The 23,418-nt window shown below is 37.7% G+C and overlaps 1 protein-coding gene across 1 annotated transcript in view; it reads right to left on the bottom strand.

Moving 5' to 3' along the window:
• Positions 1–22,862, bottom strand: part of SLC30A7 (solute carrier family 30 member 7) — a 32,250-nt gene extending 9,388 nt beyond the window's left edge. The window contains exons 1-8 of the mRNA XM_034437359.2: positions 22,575–22,862; positions 21,692–21,793; positions 18,084–18,197; positions 16,292–16,379; positions 15,132–15,258; positions 13,626–13,775; positions 11,567–11,617; positions 8,982–9,117 (exon numbers count right to left, since the gene is read on the bottom strand). Of these exons, the coding sequence (XP_034293250.2) occupies positions 8,982–9,117; positions 11,567–11,617; positions 13,626–13,775; positions 15,132–15,258; positions 16,292–16,379; positions 18,084–18,197; positions 21,692–21,793; positions 22,575–22,654 (848 nt within the window). The 5' untranslated portion in view covers positions 22,655–22,862. The remainder of the gene's footprint in view (positions 1–8,981; positions 9,118–11,566; positions 11,618–13,625; positions 13,776–15,131; positions 15,259–16,291; positions 16,380–18,083; positions 18,198–21,691; positions 21,794–22,574) is intronic.
• Between the last annotated feature and the right edge of the window lie 556 nt (positions 22,863–23,418).

The raw sequence follows: 23,418 nt of genomic DNA, 5'->3' as shown, positions 1-23,418 counted from the left end.
TCAGGGAGACTTTAAAAGTAGAGCTATACAAGAAGACTTAAAATGAAGTTCAGCTGAAACGTGGAAAAAGTGAATTATTCCTCCTTTAGAAACAAAGAACTGCAAAATCAGTTATCTAGATTATCTAGATCTGTGAGGGTGAACCTATGGCACGCGTATACAAAGTGGCACACAAAGCCATGTCGCCTGGCACATGCGGCTTTGCCTGTTTGTCTTCCAGGTTTCTGACGCGCATGCGCGCACGATGAACAGCTGTCCTTCGCCCGTGCGGCAGTGCCGAAAACAGGTATGTGCATGTGTGCAGGCGTGCCAAAACCCAGAAGTTCAGCTTTTCCAGAGCAGGATTCTTTAGTGCGTGCACAGCACTGCTGAAAATCAGCCTGCACATGTGCACCAGCCAGCTGATTGTCAGACAAGCATGCACGCTGGAACCCGGAAGTTCAGCTTTTCTGAAGCGCGGCCCTGAGAAGCGTGCGCACAACATTTCTGCACAACCTTTTCAGCCCTCGGTGCCGAAAAGGTTCACCATCACTGATCTAGATGATCTCATAAGCCTTTTGATGTCACCTAGATCATGGGTGCCGCAAGGCTTGATAGGTTCTATAAGGACCTATCCAGATGTAAAACTTTTTTTTTTTAGAAAACGCATAAATAGCTTACCTGCAATGCTTAACAAAGACTCTTGTTATTTCTGCATACAACATTTTTAACAACTGTAAGCAATCTGGCTGCCGGCTGCTACATTTGGCACTTGCCAAATGTAGTTTGGTGGTTATGCTGCTTATTAATAGATGACTGCATTGGAAAATTGTATTAGATGCTATTGTGGCTTACATATTTAAACAACTGATAATATTGCGGATATTGCGGTGTAACTGTTTATACTACTCATATGCTTGACCTTGGCTGATCTTGAAAAGGAAAGAAAAGCTGGCTCTAGTTTAGGACTGAATGGGAGACATCAGGAAAAGTCTATAATTATAGTTAGATTGGGAAGTCAAAAAAAAAACATCCCATAAGAAGGTAACGGTAAACCACTTCCATATAGGAAAGGTATTTAGGCATGGCCATGAAGTCACAATCAAGCCATACTTAGAGATTTTACTTTTCCTGAGTTTAAAATATTATTTTCATATATCAAAGGAATTATTGGTATTGCTGCTCTATGTTTTGGGAGAGAATTAGTTTCAAGCTGTGTGTTACCTGGATCTCCAACGTAATAACTGCAGAAATCTGCCTTGTCCATCTGATTTTATTCTGCTTTGGATTCTTTTTATTTTAAACAAGAAGGAACCTCACAAAGCGAATGGGGAGTTTTAGATTTTAGCATAATCTTTATTTCCAGAGTGTTCCTGGGCCTTTCACCGACATTCTTGGAGGACAAAAATAATAAGGGTTACAATGGAGTGCTGATGGTGTAGGCTCACTACCCAGAAAAAGAAAGCATCCTGAGAGAGTAAATGGAGTGATGAAAGAGTGAACCAGCTAAAGTTGCCTTGGGTTTCAAAGGTGTTTTATAATGCCCATTCAGAGCAGCCATTTTGTTCACATGCAGGCTCCCACATAAAAGAATGTCTATAGCAGTGGTGGGTTGCTACCGCTTTGGGTGAACCGGTAGTAGCAGCGGCGGGAGGCTCCGCCCACCCACCCGGACATCATCAAATACGCTCTGCGCATGCGCGGAAGTAGCGCACACGCGAACCAGTAGCAAAGGTAAGTGAAACCCACCACTGGTCTATAGGATGTTCTCAAAATTCAAAATATGCCCACAAGTCCAAAGTAGAGAATACTTTTATTTTAATAAAGATCTGAGAAATATTTCTGTCCTGTATAGCTATCCTTACCCTCTGAGCTGCTTAGAGCACATGTATGCAGAGAAGCAGGGCAGAATTTTAAACAATATGACTCAAAGGAGAAGTAAACTCTAGGAATCCCTGGATTCTTCTACTGCTATGATTAAAATGCTAATGAAAGAAAAATATTGGCTTTGCTCAGGTAAGCAACTTGCACAATAAGGGGAAATGCTCCACTTTATCTAGCCTAATAAAGCAAATATTGCAGCACATTAAATCTAATGTGAACTGGAATAATATCTGAAGAGTACAGTAAGTAGGTGGGAAGACAGCCATGCCCAGAGAGGGACAATGAAATGGCATCCTTAATCCTTACACTTTGTGCCTACCCTTCTTTATTCCAATCCTATTCAATGGAACAGAGAATTATACTGAAAAAGGATTAAAATCATCAGACAGATGGACAAAATCAAAAAGCAGGCAGGAAAAAAATTCCTGCATGCCATTCATGAATTTTGACTTGGAACGTTTTCTCAACCAAACTAACAGATTAGAATGGATAGGGTCATGGTGGCACAGTATTACAGGCTAATTCTGTCTACTGCCAGCAGTTTGATCCTCACCGGCTCAAGGTTGACTCAGCCTTCCATTCTTATGGGGTTGGTAAAATGAGGACCCTTTGTTGGGAGCAATATGCTGACTCTATACACTTAGAGAGTATAAAGTGTAAAGCACTATGAAGTATAAAGTATAGAGTATAAAGTGTAAAGCACTATGAAGCGGTATATAAGTCTAAGTGCTATTGCTATTAATTTCACCTTAATATGTAGGAAAGTGTGTCTGTGTGTCTGTGCATGTAAATGAGGACATGCTACTGAATACTCAAGGTGTTTTGAGAGTTTTTTTAAAAAAAAAAAAATAGAGTAAGTTAAAGAGAGATTCTTGAAAGCTCCTCCATTCTAAAGTCACATTTTAAAATTATAAAAATTTGGTTTTTAATAGTCATGTGAGTGCTGTAAAACCATAAATGTGAGACAGTAGATACTTGTAATTTCTCTTTGTTATTATTTGTTCTTGATCCAAGCCAAAGTAAAGAATGCCAAGGTAAATATTTCGTTCTATCTGGATATATTTCTTAAGATATGTGCATGTTGATTTCAGGTATCTTATTTTCAATTATTAAATTTTGTTTAATGGGCCACTTAATCTGGACAAAGGTAATAAAGACAAAGAAATGTTTGACACAACATTGTTATATTACTATATGTTTGGCATTTATTGCCAGAAACTGATGTTTACTTGCAGTTTGCGGCAAAAAGCACCCAATGGCTAAAATGGATTGGGTTAATGACTGCTTCATTTGTTTAATGACTACCACCAAAAAAGCCATAAAATTGGGAATGGTCACATGGTGACCCGCATAACAACTGTCACAATTTAGGACTGTAATTCCAGATTCAATTACAATTGTACGTTAAAGTTAATCTGTATGAAGAATTAAAACATGGAATGCGGGGTAAATTCAATGCACAGTTGTTAGGCTAAGCACAAGAATGACAAATAGCAACGCAGCCAGACTTCAGTTCTTTATTTGTTTACACCCAGTAGACAGAATCTTGCCAGACTAAAAAACTCTTACTACTCTCACCCTAATAGATGACTATGCTTACTCTCTTGCTCGGTCTCCTATCCTGCCTTTTGGTTGTGCTGCCTCTTGTCTCACTCCCTTTTTTGGAAATGTGCTCCCTTCCTTCCTGAGAAACTGCCACTTCACTGAAACCCATCACACCAGCTCCCCCTCTGTGGGCACCATCTCTCACAATAGCGCTCTAGTCCTATCAAAACAAAGCAAATATTATCTCTGTCAAGAAGAAGAAGACATTATCATGGCAGGATTGGTACAACATGCTAAGCTAAAGTCAAAAGCACATATGATGGCTTAGGGGGATATCTGAACAAAATCTTTGCATGATAAATGCCCGCATGTTTATTCATGTAGTCATGGTTTGACACTGAACTAGGCAGCCATAGTACATTCTCACAGATTCCCATAAGCAGCCCCCCATCCCAAACTGCAGCAATGAGCAACTATATTAATATAGCTCTCCTGTGAGTTTTCCATTGCAGATCTTCGCCCATAAGGATGTAATGGAATAGAGTTGCAATATTTCATGGCACGTAGCAAATAGTTATAAACCTAATTCTGCTGTTATAGGTACTAATGTATCACAGCAAATATATCTGGAATACATTAATATAAATTCAGACTTAGATCAAAAAAGTGGAGAATGTGGAAAGGAATGAGCCATTACTTCCAAACCAAAAATGGAAATTTAAGATGAGCAATTTACATGGCACAGATTTCTTTTTAAAGAAAACAATCTCTCCTGATTACACAGGAAAAACCACCACTCTACTGTATTAAAAACAGGCCTCCGTTAAACTTCAAAATAATTTTCTTTCAAGCAGGATTATTCCACCACCGAATAAATAACATAAGAACAACTGCATGTTTCTAAAATGCATTACACTTGAGAGTCTTGACAGGAAAATTAAATTTACTCTAAAGTGAAACACCGAGTTTCCGCAATTGGCATTTGGAATCAAGTGTCCTATTACCCACAACTTCCATCACTGCATGCTCTTTACACATTCCTTTTCTGTGATGGACATCATTTTTAATCTAGAAGATTGATTTTTTAAAAGTTTCAAATCAAGTTTTGAGGCAAGAAGTGAACCAGCAATGAAGCTATTACAGCAATAGGCAGTTACTGCCCGTTTTATGTTGTTAAAATGGCTGGACAGCTTGACTAGAATTCTTAATCAATCAATTAATCAAGATTTAAGAAATATTCCTATGTCAATATGAGCTGTACAAAAGCAATATAAGAACTAGCACACATCTTTAGAAAATTGAATAAAAACATTTTCTAACACTTGAGTTCCAAATCAATATATTTTTATGTGCTTTTGGTTACTACCTTTTTATCATGTTTTCAAATAAAAAGAACAAGTGAAACGTAATATGAATCCTTATATTTCCCAGGCACAGCTATCACAAATAAATACATTTATTTTAAATTGCAATGGCAGATACTCTTTTGCCAGATGAACACCAAGGGATGCAACCGTATCAAGTTTCATTCTCAGAAAAGAGAAATCTTCTATAGAATAAGATAATAGAAAGTTTTCTGGTTTATACCATGGTGAATCAATCCTTGAAGCTATCACACTTCAGAATTTCAGAAATGATAAATGTAAAAAATAGAAAAGACATTCTCTTCCAGAATAATATTATACTACCTCCTATGAAACAACTTACCCTCCCGTTCTTGCCAGAGATCAGGGGTGCCAAACTCGCAATGTTGACATGTTGTTGTCACGTAACTTATCGCAACTTTTTTCCCCTTCGCTAAAACGGGGTGGGCGTAGCCAGCACGTGACACATCCAGCCTGCAGGCCACGAGTTTGACACCCCTGCCCTAGATGGCCCACAAAGAGTTGTTTCAATGATATGTTGTTAAGTGATTCAAAGCATAATCACTTTAGCTGAGCATGAGATAAGAAAGCACAGACAGCAAAGGTGAGGCACTTGCATACATGAAATTTAGTCTTGGATCCAACTGGGCTAATTCTCCTGACAGTTGATATTCTGTCATCCAAACTGATCTTATTTCTATACTTCCTCCCTTATACACTTACACACACACAAGCACTAGAGTTCTACTGTGCAAACAGAAGTGATGAACCTTATGATTTGCCAGGGAGTTGGGCGGCATAGAAATGCGACTGACTAAATAAATAAATAATAAATAAATAAATAAATAAATAAATAAATAAATAAATAATAAATAAATAAATAATAAATAAATAAATAAATAAATACTGTGCCCTACTCCACCATAGTAGATTAAGCGTGTTCTCACTAAAGCAGCTTTCCCAATCAAGGTATCATCCAGAGGTGTGGACTTCAATTTCCAGAATTCTCTGGGATGCTGACTAGAGCATCCACACTATGGAAGGCTGCACTAAATTATGTCATTCAAATGAATGGCCAGGAAGCTAATATGCCCTTCCAATTTAATTTTACTCATAATATTTAGTATTTTTCCCAAAACTAATGTGTTAAGTAGTGATTTATCATAAGGTAAAGGTGGTAAGGTATTTTATATTTTGCTCATTCAGGCTCTTTGGTTACCTTTTCCTAATAGTAAATCCTGGATGTGCAAAAGATAAAATATTTTCTCATTCGTTTTTGTTATAACCACAACAAGCCTTTGTAAAATCACCATGGATCAGAAAGTTTCAATAAAGATAAAAAAAGAGAACTAGCGTAGTGGTTAAAATGTTGGACCCGGGGCAGGGAGACCCAGTTCAAGCCTCCCCTTACAGCCATGAAAACTAGATGACTTTGGGCCAGCCTCTCAACCCAACCTACCACACAGGACTTTGTAGGATAAAATAGATAGAGCAGCAACTATATATACCGACTCAGCTTCTGAACTAAAGTTGCAATAAAAGTTGCAATAGAAAACTAACAAAGAGTCATGTATATTATTTTGAGTTGAAAAGTATCCTCAAGAAGTATCCTTCTCAACTTGGATTTAATTTGGATGCCGAACTTTAAATTCAACCATTTTTTTTTCAAATGTTGATGCAAAAGTGTATAGAGAATGTAATTATTTTTTAAAATTTTGATCAATTCTCTACATGTGCTTGCTGACATCTAGGGTGTCAGCACGACCCTTGTTTTCACCTGAAGTATCATTCTAAAGCAGGGGTTCCCAACCGGGGGTGCTCGCAACCCCTGGGGGCACGACACGATATTCCAGGGGGTGCAAAAACTTAGGTTTAGAAGTTTCAAAATTATAGTGTATTTGCGTAATTATATGCAGTTAATTATTTACTTTTGTAAGGGGTGCGAGAATATATCAGAAGCGTTTTAGGGACGTGGGGTATAGAAAAGTTTGGGAACTCCCTGTTCTAAAGGAATCCTCACATTCAATTGGCAAGTATGCTCAGTTCAGCATCGCTGTCTCTCTGCTTACTCATTTATGCCATTAATCTATCTTCTTTCTAATTTGCAACAGCAAATGCAACATGTCTAGCACTAGGCTGTGTAAGTTCAGCACTTTTCAGTCTGATGTTTACACCAAAACGGAATTTATGATCTAGCAAATGTTGAGCCTCTATTGTGCAGCCTGGAAATGCTCGGCTGGAGAAACAGAGTGATCTCACTGTTCTCTGTATTAAACTGTAATAATGAACAGTTTAAACCAATCCCCATTATCAAAATACAGGAAGTCTGCAAAGTCAAGGCATAATGGTAATTAAGTTGAAGGCCAGTTCACCCAAACTTTGTTTAAACAGATGGGCTAATGCAATGCAACGTTCTTTGTGCAAGCCCAAGACTTATTCCTCTACTCAGGGTCTTTTCAGAATCAGACCACATAGAAATGGGACATGTATTCTTGAAGCTGAATTTAAAAGTGGTTTCTGAGGGTTCATCTCGCACACTAGGCAAAATTTTTAGTCAGAACATCTCTCTATTCAAAAGCTAGAAGCACAGCGATGTTAGCTAGAGATGAAAGAGAGGGGCTGCCTGCCTCCTGCTTTTCATCTGCTTAGATTGCCCTTTTACAAGAATGAACAGCCAAGCAATTGGAGATTATTCTTCTTCAGGTCTTTCTCTATCATGTGTGCAATCACTCCTTATTATTGCTTTTTTCCTGCTTATACAGGACCATTGGGTTATTCCTCCAACTCATGAAAATGAATGACAATCATTTTGATACTAAAATGGCAATATCCAGGCATTACTGGAAAACAGTTTCACCAGTCTTCTAAACAGAAAACAACCAAATTCCATCAAGATCCTGAAAAAATTGATTTCTATCATGGAATTTCAGAACTAAAATTTGCCTAAACAAATCGTAATGTATAGCTAAATGTCTATGGAGATTCTCAGTCATTCAGTTCATGGTTGTCCCAAAGGTGCTTTTTCAACAGGCAACTGGACCTTCTGGTTTTTCTTTGAAGAAGTTTCTTTGAAGATGTTTCGCTTCTCATCTAAGAAGGTTCTGCATCTTTGGGACAACCATGACCTGGATGAGTGAGAATCTCCATAGACATTTAGCTGAAAGCATCATGTTGTTTATTATAGCATGAATTCAATTGCAATGAACAAAACTCTCAATTCTGTAGGATGTAATGACACTAACTGAACACTTGACAAGCTATTATTAAATATTAGTGATAGTTGGATTTAGCTTCTCTCACAAATATTTATGTACCTTTAGCATTACCACCTTCCATGGCATGTAACAGTATATCTATAGCCTCTGGAGAACGTGCATGTTTAAATATTTTTAATCTCCTATTTTAAATTACTAGCTTTTCAAAACAGAAAAGGTTTTCTTGCTCAGCAAAAGTAAAGCAAAGACAACCAATATTTGTTAGTGCTAATTAAAATAAGCCAAAGTCAAGCAAATATGATAAATGTTATATATATTTTTGTTATTGGATAACATGGCCTATTAGCTTATTTACCAACATTTCATAACAAAATGTTAGGGTTAGGGTAAATCTTGAAATCCCAGATTATAATCTCTCCCAAAACAAGGATGGCTCTGCCCATTTTTGAATGGCAGTGCTTGATATGCATGATAAATCTAGCGCAGTCCTTGCCAGACTATCTGATTTTTGTATCTATAAGATCATCTCTACTGCTTCACAATACTACATAAACACAAACTGTCTCTAGAAAGTGACCTCGCACACTAAAGGAAATTTGTTCAGTGTATAACTATCTTCCTATGGTGGCTAGAAAATGAAAGGCGAACTACGATGCGCTGAATTTGAGGCCATTCTGCTTCTTTTAGTAATACAACATATCCTAAATATACATATATGCATCTCTTCCGCTCCCTCTCTCTCCCCCCCCCATGGGAAAAATGAAGATCAATACTGTAATGCAGCAATGTATAACTCGGCTGTCACTCAGGCACTTGACAAAATGTCAATACTGATAGGAAAAAAAATAATACTGATGATTCTTTAAACCAAGCTTCATTACAACAGTAATTAAAACAGAATTGTTACAGCTGGAACAGGTGACAACCAGCGAAGTGATATTTGTTACCATTCTAAATGTTGTGATTCTAAAACTTCACTCTTTACAATGCTTACCTTACACCAATAAGTAGAGCTATAAGCATCGAACAGATTGGGTCAGCAATCATCAAACCGTAATTCTGCATCAATATTGCAGATATGATTACACCAATACTTCCAAGGGTATCAGCAACAATGTGCAAAAATACACCTGCAAGAAAATATATATTGAGTAAAAGGTATAAAAAGTTTCAAAGAGACTTTATTTAAAGGGCCAGAGGAAATCAGCACTGTACACTGTCATTTACTTAACACACATTAACAATGTTCCTCATAGAACTAGTATTTGACTATTATTGGTCCCTTTTCTGTTGTGTTTTCAGCACAGTAACCCCTCCAAGCCCATATGAGACCACACAACAGAAACAGGGCCACATTATGACATTTGTGGTCTCTACCCCCATAAAAATATTAATAAATATAAAATTTCATATGATTTTCTTTATATTCTATAGAGAGATAGAGAGTGGTAAATAAATGATTATTTTGTAAGAATTAAAGGTTGCAAATTAATTAAATGCTACTGAGATAATTTAATAATTCACATAATTAATTTGCAACCTTTGATTCTTACAAAATAATCATTTACTGAAATAACTTCTCAATAAATTTCTCTCGTATCTCTCTAAAGATCACCTGTTCATCAACTGTCTCATGACTGAAATAATTTTTGAGAACTTAACATTTTTTGGTAATTATTTTTACAAATTATTTGATCCCAGCATACATTTGGTTGCAACAAATAATGCAAACTACAGTGCACGCCTCCAAATAATTTATTAGTAATACCACAAAGAAGGAAAACTTCCTTTTGGCAAAGCGTTGCTGGGTGTTTTTTGTCCTTGTTGTTGTTTGAATTAATTAGCTTGGCAAAGAAATTTTGTCAGTTTTCATAACTCCTTGTGCACTTCAGATGTTGGATTTTTTCCCTTTTCTGTTCACACATTCTTTTGGCAGATGAATTGCAGTATTTAAATTCTTATACAATATATTTCACAGATTTGAGAAAGTTTCAAAGTCAGTGGATTCCTCCTCCCAAAAAACTGTTTAATAGCTATCCAAAAATAAGGAATACAGTCCCTCTCCCTACTGATAAACTGAAGGTAAAAATGCTATTCTGTGTGCTGTCATTCAATGAGAGAAAAATTAAACTACAATAATCAAGTTAGTTGTTTTATATGATATGAGCAAGTCAGAGGTTTGCAAGAATAAATGTATGGTACATGACTAGTATAGGAAGATCATTTAGCACCCTCTGCAGTCACATAGTGGAAATACAGATTAGAAAGTTTTATACACACACACACACACACACACACACGAAGATATTGTATACACTTCAAAAATCAAATACTGATGAGGCTTTGTGGGATGGGGGTGGGAAACTGAGGACAGTTCTGTGAAAGTGGAACCAACAACTTCAGCAAAGACCAAGAAACTGGGGATAGACCAGAAAACCTCTGCAGATAAGGAAAGGATGAGAGATCACCTATGACAGGATCAGCTATCAGAGACTGAAGGAGACTTTTGAAGAATGAAATCAGAAAATAGTAGCTAAAAGATCAAAAATGTGGGTAACGATGTCTGTTTCTAGATAAACTATGTCTAAAAGGTGTTTTAAAGAACTGACAGTATTGAAAGTGGACTTAAACTATCAGTGTATTACATTTCACTATTCTTGAATGAAATTTATATAAGGGGAGAGAGAGAGAGAGATGTAAGTAAAAATCACTGGCTTACATTTGTAAATTCAAATTAAAAATTGTAGATTTGTAAAGTGATAATTTAAATGCAATACATCAAGTTACAAAAAGAAAATCATTTATATCAACTTTGATTATAAGCTTAATTATTCCATTGATTTTTTTCAATTGTTCCAATGTCTTTGTAGTTAAAATATTGTTAACAACAGAAGCATAAACAAGGGTGAATGTGCTAGAAAATCAGAAGTACAAATCAGAACTGTCTGTGTATTAGTGGTGTGAAAGATTTACTGCATTACAACAATCAGAAAAAAGTTCTGGTTCTACAAAAATTTCAAAAGCTGCACTGCAATATACTTAGGCATTAAAATAATTGTACTTTTCCTAAGACTGTAAAATATTTGTGGTGCTAAATAAAAGAAGTTAGTTTAATAGAACCTTTGGGAGTTTCCCCCAGGTTCTTTCTGATTGCCTTATTTATCTTTTTCTACTTGAAAGGTTACTCAAAGTATCTCAAAGTTTGATAGCATTTATTAATGTATTTTCAGAAGCAAGTCTATATTCTAAAAAAATCTATTATTTCTTTATATCAACTCATGTACCTTTTAGGAATAAAAGAACAACTAATTTAATTTACTGCTTTGATAGAATTTAGTAGGATTCTGAAAGACAGATAAGACCAACGTGCAAATATATGAACATTCGCTTGGTAACAGAAAAAAACTGCATATTTATTAATTCATTTAATTCATTAATAGAATTAAAGAAATAAATTAATTTGTTATTAATCTCAATAAGTAATCTTGTTTGATATGTGGCATTAGATTTTTCTACAAATGCGTATTATACTTTTGTTTCGCATTAGCCTAAATTTAACACAATGTATCTATATCATACCTTCTAAAATCTGTCTGTTGGATCCTGCAGCCATCTCAATGGGTTGATCAGCTGTAAAAATGGTACAAAGAAAAAAGACATTTATCCTTTCATTTATCCTTGAGCTTTTGCTTAAGAAATCATATTATATACTTCAAGTACAGCTTCCAGATCTTCCTAGCCAAAAGAAACCAGGAAGTGCTTAAGTTAAAAATTAAATTCTCCAGAACACAAGAAATTCCCAAGCATTTTAATGCCTTATTTAATATAGGATAAAAAAAGCATAGAAAGTGAGACGCAATGTAGTCTCAACCATGCTAAGAGGCTTATTGTTTAATAAACAGAATACAGAAACAGGATTTCTAGGTAGTGATAAATCTGGGGAGATTTCCAATTCATGTTAAAGAATCAATAAGCCCAGTTGCGAAGGGCCACATTTTTTTCCAGGAGCAAAAGTCTACCAGGGGAGGTTTCTGCTTTAGCCAAATCGATTTAGGAAAATTAAGCAGTTGCTTTAATGAATCACACTCAGCTGTGGTGCTCATGCTTCTGTGCATTTGAAAGCATCTTTTTCTAATCAAATGAAAAGTACTGTAAAGTCGCATGTGCCCAATACCCAAGTATAGTCGATCACTAAACCAACAATCAAGAAGCCAAATTACAATCAAGATACTGTATATTAAGTGAAAATTAATATGACAGGAACATTAACATCAACAATTCAGGAAAGATTTATCTTATGATATTACAGAGATTCATAGTGCTCTAAAGCTATTTAGAGCACTATTAAAATCTCGGTATATCAGTAGATTCCCAAGTACAATTCAGTGTGTTAGTTTTAACCTCCAAAGCCCCTTATGGCTTTGCTCCAGGCAATCTCCTTCAAACAGTCTTCTCTATTCAGTCTTCTCAACTCAACAGGGATAAGGGTTTCCCCACCACATATGAAATCTGGGGATGGCTTGTCCCCAGATGCTCAATGCATTTTTTTTACTAGTCTTTATGTATCTTTTAATCAATAGCTGTCACATGGACTTCAGACACTGGCTGAGTGCATGGTTTTTATAAGCATTTTATCAGTTTTCTAAATTATCTTATGGCTATTTTGATTCTGCTATAACAAACAACCAGCAATTTTCTCAGAGTAAATAAATATTGCCAAGTAATTTTCTTTAAAAACAGAATGATGCAGAAAGAACTATTAAACCTTCACATAACAAGGGTTTTTTGTTTGTTTGTTTGGTTGGTTATACAGAGGGAAGCAGCTTTGCATATGTAAAACTGCCCAACATTGTCCCTTCTCTAATAAATGCATTAAATTTACTTGCCAAAATGTAATAAACAGCAGCACAATTAGCATAATCTTCCTTCAGGGTAGAAATATAGTACCGTGGCTATTATTCTCAACACAATCCTAACACAATCCCATAAAAAATTAGCTAAGTGACAGTACATTGTTAAACTTATTGAATAAATTCATTCATACTGACCATGAAGTACCTGCTTTCCATAACAAGAGCATGGTTTAAAGCAGAAGAAGAATGACTGTTTTCTCCACTGCATTTATTACCCCTCTAAACTAAAATTCCCTGGTTCTTTTAAAAATGTGGCTAAAAGTATCCTCTATCTTAAAGAAAGTAAAAACAAATGTAATTGTAATTACCATCTTTCATATGTTTTATGTAGACTTGTACACTGCCCAAAGTTGGTCTGTGAGGGAGATGGGCAGTTTCTAAATATGATAAATAAATACATACGGCACAGCATCGTATAGCCAAATGGACGTATATGCACATATCACAATTTCTGTTGAGCAAACATATGACACATGATGTAGATTGACCCTTTTCTAGTAACTGAGGCAAGACCAAAGGTTTCCTTACTATTTTTTTTTTCAAATCATTATTACAGAAACAGCAGGAAATTGATTAGATAGCCAAAGATAAGATTCAACAATTTACACATCATCTTTGTTACTAGAAGATTTCAGCATCTTTTCATCATATCTATAGAAGTATCCCTTTTTGAAGACACATAGCATACAGATGTGCAAGCCTGCTGCACATTCCCACATACCCACCATGGCAATAATCGTGAGAATGTCCATGCTCATTTCCGTGGGAGTGGCTATGTCCATGTCCATGCCCATGCTTGGAATCGTGACTGTGACCATGTCCTCCATGACCGTGGCTGAGACCCCCATTAAACAGTGAATGGCTGTGTTCATGTCCTGCAGAAAGAAATTGATGGATGTTATTTATCATAATACATATCAAGATTCTGGATTTGATTAAGGTTACAAAAAAGTTACATGTTAAGAGTCTAGCAGAAATAACAAATAACATTCTAGTGTCCATGCAAGTAGATGTTCCTTAAGAGGTAATGTGCTGCACTTAAAGGGACTGCAAAATCTACATTGGAACAATTGAACTGCATTTGTGAATTTTATTTATTTGCACCGTTGTTATACTATCCCAAACTACATAATAGTTCTGGAAAAAATGTAATTATTTTTATGTAATGAATTAATGAACCACAGCAGCTATTTTAGAAGCCCTGATCTTTCTTCCTTGCAGGAAAGGATGTCTTTAAGATGGCATCAGCATTTGTCAGTTTCATGAATATTTATATTAAATGTATATTAAAATGTATATTAAAAAATGTCTGCAGACCAATGTAGTCTCCTGACTGCAAAGTACCCTTGATTAATTGAAATTAATTAATGCATTAACACAGTTTGAGTGTAATTACATTGTATCAGTAAGCTATCTTGGTTTTACTTATTCCTTTTGAAGCACCAGCTGAACCACACTGTTATGGACAGATACAATGGGAAACTGTGGTTTAATAAGTCAGAATACAATCAACATGCAAGAGATACATGGAAAGAAATTGGGGGGTGGGAGGGAGACATGGCTTTATTCTGAGTTTACCTATAACCTGAAGCACACCATACAGTTCAAATAAAAAAGTTTGTATTTCTATGTCAATTACTCCTTTATTATTCCAAACTATAATTTTTTTCACTTTAAGCACCACAATCCTTCTCAAAGGATTTTTCATATTTTGTATATTTCTAAGACAAAATTAGTTGATCAAAGAAAAAGTGTTACTTGTTCAAATGACATTGTAGCATCAATTTTAAGCTTCTTTCCTGTTTTGACTAAATTAAAGAGATGTGACTGTTTGCGTGCTCTTTAACACAAAGGACACAACAAAGATATTCTGAGGCTTCTGGGCAGTGGTGGAATTCAATTTTTTTTTCTACCTGTTCTGTGGGTGTGGCTTGGTGGGCAAGATGTGGCTTGGTGGGCCTGGCAGGGGAAGGATACTGCAAAATCTCTATTCCCACCCCACTCCAGGGGAAGGATATTCCAAAATCCCCATTCCCTCCCTAGTCCTGAGGATATTGCAAAATCTCCATTCCCACCCCACTCTGGGGCCAGCCAGAGGTGGTATTTGCCGGTTCTCCGAACTACTCAAAATTTCCACTACCAGTTTTCCAGAACCTGTCAGAACCTGCTGAATAGTACCCCTGCTTCTGGGGGACAAGTCAATGATACAATGAATGGGTAACACTTCCTACCAGAACCATGGGAATGGCCATGTCCACCATGTTGAAACACAAAGATTCCTATCAGATTTACAAGGAAGCCAAGTATGGAAACAGGAAGGAGTCTTTCATGATGCACATCAGGAGGCTCAAGTGCTCTCTGTAACAGAAAAACAAACTGTTTCAGTGAAACTCAAACACAGATCTCACTAATGAGGTTTTCTCAACTTTTCATAAACATTAGCACAGTTTACTTCAGAAATTTTAGTTATTTTTGCTAGAACCCAAAGATAGATTGCTAAGCATTCACAGTATAATCTCACTTAACATTGGAACTCAAATCATTCCAAGGAACAGGTTGATGGGAGATGGCTTTTAATTGGCACTAAACATACCCATGATGAAAAGGTAACTAATAATTCTATACTGCTGGCTATATGTAAGGTTCAGAAAACTTACTGACTATAAATACCAGTTACAGAGAGCAGTTGAACGAAGAAGCCCTATGATTTCATGTTCAGGTTCTTAAGCCATTTGATTAGATACAGAAGGAAACAAGATATGTATTGGAATAAATGGATATTTTTATCTGATCCAAAAGTGATTTTTCCAGATAAATTATACTGTGACATAATTTTTATACAAATCACTGCACATCAGTGAGAAATTACTCTTTGCAGAATGAGGGGAAAAATTTCAGAAGTGTTGTAATGTTAAGTGAACATAATAAAATTTACATATAGTGTAATCAAAAGGACTATTCTTGTACATGCATTTTTAAAGTCTTGAAGATTTGAGAATGTTAGATTTTCAACATTTGTATGGAAAAAATGATGGGATAATATTCCTTGAAGAATTAGGGTTGGTATTGTAAGGCTACCAGCTTCCGCAGTTACTACTAAGTAAATCTCACTGAATTTCATGTCAATGGTTTCTGCAAGATATTTTTAAATTGTCAAATCCTGAAGACATTTTGATTCATTTCCTGTCCTAAACAACGTGGTAAGACTTATTTATCTATTGAACTTATACTCTGCCACAATCAAGTGATTCTCTTTTACATTATCTGGGCTGCATTTAGCAATAACTTCATCCCAGTGAGCATAACTGGATTTAAAAATAAAAACCCACTTTCTGTGCAAAAATCTCTTCCTTCAACAGAGGAAAATATTTTAACCATCTTCAAAACATACCTCAACCCCTTCAGAGAAAATGAAGAAAGCGGTGAAGATCAAAAATAGACCGTTTACAAAACCAGCTAATACTTCTGCTCGAACATACCTAGGATGAAAAGAAGCACATAATTTCATTCTAGATTAATGCAAATCCACAATTAATTTCATGTCTTGCCACTATTCTGGCTGATACAGAAGATACTATGTAGCTATGTTTGATCAGTTATCCAAATAAGTAGAATATAAAGAGGCAAGAGGTGGGGCTCTTATCACTAAAGAGTACATAGTTAAGTCTCCTCTCCTTAGTCTTGAAATACAGTACTTCAACTATTTCAATTCTTCCTCATTCCATTTAACTTACATCTTATATTACAGCAAGGGATTGGTCGAATAAAAACCATGTTAAAAAAAAAAGAAGTAGACAGGTGAACAGGCTTCACTCTTATCTCCAATATACCACCTTCAGCAGTAAAAGTATACTGCACACCTTTATTTTATACCAAAATTGACAGCTATACATTTAGCATAGAGATCAACGGAAGGGAAGATCAGCGCCTAAAGTAGATCTCTTGATGATGTGATGTAGATATCAAGGACTACTGACATCCTACTATTGAACATCAGTTATGAAGTTCATCACTTTATCATTATACCGAGAAAATAATTATTGGGGAGTAAAACAACGAATGGATTTTTATGTGGGAAGACTGCATTCGCAATTTCCTTTGATACTCAAATAAATTTCTGAACTTGGAATTCTTAAATTCAAAGTGTATTATGTTGTGTGCTTAAGACTTTTTGTGCACAATTCAGATGTTGATGACAAACCACGTAATACTGACAAGACAACTACAAAAAGGGGGAGATTTTACTTGTAGGAAAAGAGAGAACATATATACAATTTTTGTGTGTGTGTGTGTGTGTTATGTGTACACACACACACACACACAGTGCATATGTATTTTCAGATAAATTTATATATACATAGATTTACAAATGTAATTTCTATATCATCAAAAGCTACTATCATGAGAACAAATAAGGCTTACAGGTAGTCCTCAACTTACAACCACAACTGAGACTGGAATTTCCATCGTAAGTTGATGTAGTTATAATGCAAGATGTCGTGTCACTGCACCAACTTATGACAGAAATCCCAGCACTCTCTACTGTGGTTAACCAAATATCCACCCCAATCCAAACCATTCTGGGCTTGGTCCCTCCCAATTCCAAACGTCAGTAAGGTGTGGACTGCATCCAATTCCCCACACCCATCTGGCTCTCCCTATCATATCTATGCCCTTGTGGCCTCTCTGTACCCTGACCCCTAAGAGGAAAATTGAAGTCAATGCATGGATGAAAGGAGAAAAATTCTGTAGCCCAAAGAGAAGTGCTATTATATAACACTAGATGAAGGACAATAGCAGCTACGAAGTGGATCCTGTTGCTCCCACACAGAGTAAGAAGTGACAATCCCACATAGAAGAAAAGCCATAAAGAATGGGAACCAGAAGGATTCATCTATTTAAAGGAAGATTATAGAAGTTTCAAACTTTAGGAGCTCACCAAATGTTTTCTGGGTTTAGAAAATATGCTGGCAACAGCACTAAGTAACAGTTGATTAGTTTGGCAGATTTGTTTTTCGTTAGCCAAATTCCACAATAAATATTTATAGCCTGATTCCATTAACCATTCTAGTACAAATCTCAGACTGCTTTATCAGCATATAATAACATTACATGGTTTTTTCCCAATTATTGTCAACAGGTGATTGTTTCAACAAATAGCTTTTCAGAACTTGAACACTTACCCATAGGAAAAAGCATCATTAGATCTCCACTTTGAAATGACTGAAGCTGCAAGCCCAGCTAACAGAGCAGTACAATCAAAAAACATGTGAAATGAATCCGATATTAAACCTAGACTGGGAATATAAAGATTAAAAAAATCAGTTAAGTACAGACAGTCATAGAAAGTAAAATACATTAGAACATTTTTTTAAAAAAAAATACCGATAAGTTAAAAAAAAAAAACTGGTAGTAATAGTGACAATGTCCCCTTGGACCTGTATTTACTTAAGTTGTTATTCACCCAAATCTCTCACAATACATATACAACACACTAAAAAAGTGCAGTCCATTCAAGACCAAGAACTAATTTAATTGAATTTATCAATAAATACAAGTTTAATTTAATTAAAAAATAAATAGCAAACAGTACCATTCCATAACTTTGTTAACAAGGTCACCAATGCAAATGATGCTATACCTCACAGTTTCTTGAAAGATGAGACATGATTTGTTTCAGCTGGAACTATTATTCACACCAAATATAAGTACATACTTATATATCCTCTTGGTAGATTTTGCCTTCATTTCAAAATGCAACTTTCATTTTGACTTCTTACAGTGAACTATGTTATCAAGAGTTACTAACAAATCCTCAAATTTAAAGCTGGATTTAAAAAAGGAATAATACCTTTCATTAGGCTCATTACATAAACTTATCTGAGTCAAATGGAATTTATCAGAATTCATTCTGAGACATTGATGGAATGCATTCTTAGCCAACACAAAGCTGCCCCAATATCTTGCATTAGGTTTGGAGTTCTTTCCTTCCCAAATTTCCACCCACGAAGCAAAGAAGATATCAATTGGAGGAAGAGCTTTCTTTGCCAAGGAACATTAATTATGGAACACACTCACCATGAATGCTTCCCCCTTCTTGACCATTTTTCCAGGTACTTTGAAGTTGATGTAGTTCAACTTTAAACCTTTCTGACACAAGTACCTTCCATCCAACAATCCAATCAAGCTAAAATCCATGCCAGAAGTCTGATATAAATACCATAATTACAAAGTAACCTAGTTCAAACGTCCTCCAAAATTTAATAGAAATACACAATTTAAATGTCACCTTTCCCTGTCCATCAATTTACCAATTGTTTAAATTTAATCCAAACTTCTCTAGTGATTATTTAGGTTGGATGGCCAAGAAAAAAAGAGTATTTATTATGAAGATATTACTTCATACAAAGGCTACACCTTCCATTCTACTTTGGAATTCAGGTGGTGATAGGTATCATAGTACTCTGGGACAATTTTCATATCCATTGCTTCTAAGTCTGAAGGAAGCCAAACTGCTTAGTACAGTCATGAAACCTCACACTTGCTAGGGTAGGCCAAAGTGCTGAAGGTTTAAAAATATCTCAGGGAATAAAGACCAGCCTATTAAAAGAAAATACATATTTATTAAATTTTAACTGTATATGTCCTAACAGTTATCCAGACCTTTCCCTAACATCTTATACTAAGACATAGCATCATAAGAGATAACGCTCAAATGTAGAAACTCATTTGCAAAATGAATTATGTTACTCATTTGTGTAATATAGTACATATACCAGCCAAACCAGCAAAATGGATGAATACTGAATGTTTTAATGTGATTTACTAGATGCTTACAGAAATAAGATCATTTTACATATGATGATTAAACTATCCATTCAATCATGTCTAATTTTCAACAATTATACAGACCAGCTCTCTCCCCATTTTCTGATTGGGTATGCCTTCTTTCAAGTGTTTTATTTTACATATTTTATTTTACATGTACTGTTTCCTATTTTATAGAGTGACAATTTCTAGAAATCGCAGTAAGAGACTACATTTAGAGGGTCATGGATTGCTTATCCCTGCTATCCCTTAATATTCTTGGCATACACAAAGTGTATACAATATAGTATTATTGCACACATGCCTAAATAGAGAAGCTACTCTGCCTCCTTATAGTGATAATTATATATTTTGAGGGGGAGGCTCACAGAAACAGGTCTTAGCATACAAGAAATTAAAAAAAACCTATGCATAAGCATCTGTGGAAAGTGGGGATGATTTCCATTGCAATGCAAGCTTCTACCCTTTTCTACAGGTGCTGTAACATCATACACACAAAAGGGATCTTGCATCATGCCCCACAATACCAATTTTATTATTTTAACAAATTCACTGGATTCTACAGAACTCTTTGTGTCGTGATTTCTCTCAAACTACCGTCTTTGTCAGTTTGGGGATATGAAACTGAGACAACTAAATGGGTGATAGGACAATACATGTTTGCGCAATTTTAGTTTTAAACTGAACCAAAGATGCAAAAAGACTCCTCTCTTCCCAAAAATAAGACATGGCTTCTACAGCAACACGCAAGTCCCAGCCACCAGCCACTACAATTAATTTATGTAAAAATCAATACCTGTGAGGGGAAAAAACCATAAAGACCTATACATTCAGTGAGATCTAGTTCAACAACTTAATAAAGGCAGTGCAAATGGCATCACAATTAGATCTTTTATGGAGTAATTATATTTTACTAAAGAAGAGCCGTTCCTCACTGAACCTGTTTAGACACCTCAACAGTTCTAAACCATAGCTGGGCAAGTTAAAGAATAACAAATGACAATCCCTTAGGAGTCATTGTTTCATCAACTCCTGTCTCTTATATATATAAAAAAAAACTGGGTCAGCAACCATCATCTAAATATGGCAGAGAGGACATGATATTGGAGGGAGACTGCAGAATTTTCCCATTAGTACATTAGCCTTAGTGGCGCAGTGGACTAAAGTGCTGTTAAGTAGCACCAGCTGTCTGCAATTACTGCAAGTTCAAATCTCACCAGGCTCAAGGTTGACCCAGCCTTCCATCCTTTCGAGGTAGGTAAAATGAGGACCCAGATTGTGGGGGCAATAAGCTGACTTTGTATAAAAAAAGAACACCGCTTAGCGGGGGCCGAAAGCCCTACTAAGCAGGTATATACAAAAGTATGAAGGCTATTGCTTAACGCATTGTAAGCCGCCTTGAGTCTCCAGAGAAGGGAGGCATATAAATCGAACCAATAAAATAAATAAATAAATAAATAAATAAATAAATAAATAAATAAATAAATAAATAAATTAAGGCAGGGGTGTGCAACTGTGGCCCTTTTACAACCTGTGGACTTCAACTCCCAGAATTCCTGAGCCAGCTTGGTTGCCTAAGGAATTCTGGGAGTTGAAGTCCACAGGTTGTAAAAGAGCCACAGCTGCCCACCCCTGCATTAGGGCAATCAGTGTGATCTGCCCCAAACCTTTCTGGTTTTCACCTTGCAGCTTAAAAAAAAAAAAAACTTGGCTTCTACTAACTAACTGGCATCTAAAAGTAAAGGGGAAAAACAGCCATGATCAGGTCTCAAGTAGACCAGGAGAGGAAGGCTGAGACCAACCTCTCCCAAAAGCCAATGGCGCTCCTCTCCAGAGCCGGCCATCCCCTTCGGCCCCTGCCAGAGGGAGACGTGGCAACACCAGCAGCGCTGAACTTGACTTTGGAGGGAGAAGCGCCGCCCTCCCGGCTCTTTCCTTCCCTCCGCCTCCCTCCTTTTTGTACCTGTTGCTCCAGATGCCGTACAGCAGCTCCACGAAGGCGAAGGAGAGGTTGAGGCAGAGGAAGAAGAAGAGGTTGCGCGACGTCTTGTCCGAGAGGATCGACCTGGAAACAGGGACCGGGGAGAGGGTCAAGCCACGAGGCCGGATCCCGGCTTTAATGCAAAGCCCGGCAAGGCCTCGCAGGGAAGCGGGAGGAGGGGAGAAGGTGGACGGAGCCGTTCCTCCCATGCCTGATCGGCCTTAACGACAGTCGCAAACCGCACACTCAACACACCTTAGCTCCGATTTCCACGCAGAAACACGTCCTGGCCAGCCAAGTCTTGACACTGCTCCCCCCACCCCCAGCCCCACTCCCCGCTAAGCCCCTTCGCCAGATCTAAGGGACCACCGGGCCCCTTCTCTCCACCGCATTCCTACCCTGCAAGCTCGGACCCCCCCCTCCTTTTGCCAGCTGGGGGCGATGGGAGTTGGAGTCCACGCCAACATAGGAGACAGATGCTGCCAAAGGCAAACCTCGCGGCTCCTTCTATCCTGGCCAGCCGGCCGATCCATTTTAGAGGAACCGAGAGATCCTCGTCCTCTCCAAACCGCCTCCCGGGAGATCCCCGTCGGCAAGCCCCGCAGCTGAATCCGCTTTCAACATCCAGCCCACCCGAGGAGGCTTCCTTCGGTTCCTCCCGGTAGTTCAAGCCAGGCATCTCCCGGCCTCCAGCTCAGCAAGAGGGGGGTCCCCGCTGCTCCATTTTCTCCCATTCTCTGCCGCCTGTTCAGCTCCCGTCCTCCCCGAGCGGGCTCCCAGATCCCCGACACCCCGGGCTTTTCCCGGCAGATGTATCTGTCGTCGTCCCCCGCACCCACCGTCCCCCCAAACAACTCGCCCGTACCTGAACCATCCCGAGACCTTTCGGAGCAAATGGAGCTTGGGAGGTTTGTACTCGTCGTCCTTGATGGACAAAGGCAGCATCTTTCCCAACGGCGGAAGGGAAAGCCGGGGCCTCGCCTGGCGTAGAGGGAGGGGGGCGAGAAAGCAGCGACGCCCCCAACTCTCGCTTGTCTGCCAGGCAGCCCCCGCCTGCAAGGCAAAAGCCGGCCTCTCTCTCTTTTTTGAGCACCGACTTCCGGCACAGCCGGAGCCAAGCGTCGCTAGTGAGCTTGCGCAGTAGGAGTGGTGGGGGGGGGGTGGCTAAGTTACGTTGCGGTGAGAAAAAGGAAGGAAGGATGGGGTAGGTTGAATTTTTGCGCCGCACGCACAGTTGCGTGATGCACGTGTTTATAGCGATCTGTGCTTCGACGCTTGATGGTGCCCCAGGGCGACGGAGGTATATGGGTAAGTCCTCGACTTAGGACCCCAGTGGAGCCCGAAATTTCTGTTATCGAGACGTTTGTTAAGTGAGTTTTGCCCCATTTTGCAACCTCTCTCTCCCCACAGTGGTTAAAAGTGAATCCTTGCAGTTGATAAGTTAGTGTTGGAAGGAAAATCCATCTGGTTCAGTTCCAAGTTGGGGAAAAACAGACGCTGGGAACAACATGGAGGCTGTAGTAACCTGGTTGCTAAGTGAATCTGGCTTCCCCATTTATTTATTTATTTATTAGTCATATTCCTATGGCTTACATCAAAGACAGTATACTAAATAGCATATTACCCCCTAACAATCTGGGTCCTCATTTTACCCACCTCGGAAGGATGGAAGTCTGAGTCAACCTTGAGCCAGTGAGATTTGATCCGCT

Source organism: Pantherophis guttatus, chromosome 3 (assembly GCF_059756535.1).
Source record: "Pantherophis guttatus breed Tessera chromosome 3, ASM5975653v1, whole genome shotgun sequence".
Classification (NCBI taxonomy): Eukaryota; Metazoa; Chordata; class Lepidosauria; order Squamata; family Colubridae; genus Pantherophis; species Pantherophis guttatus.
Note: the sequence above shows the minus strand (reverse complement) of the source record. Positions and strands in the feature narration are given on the sequence as shown.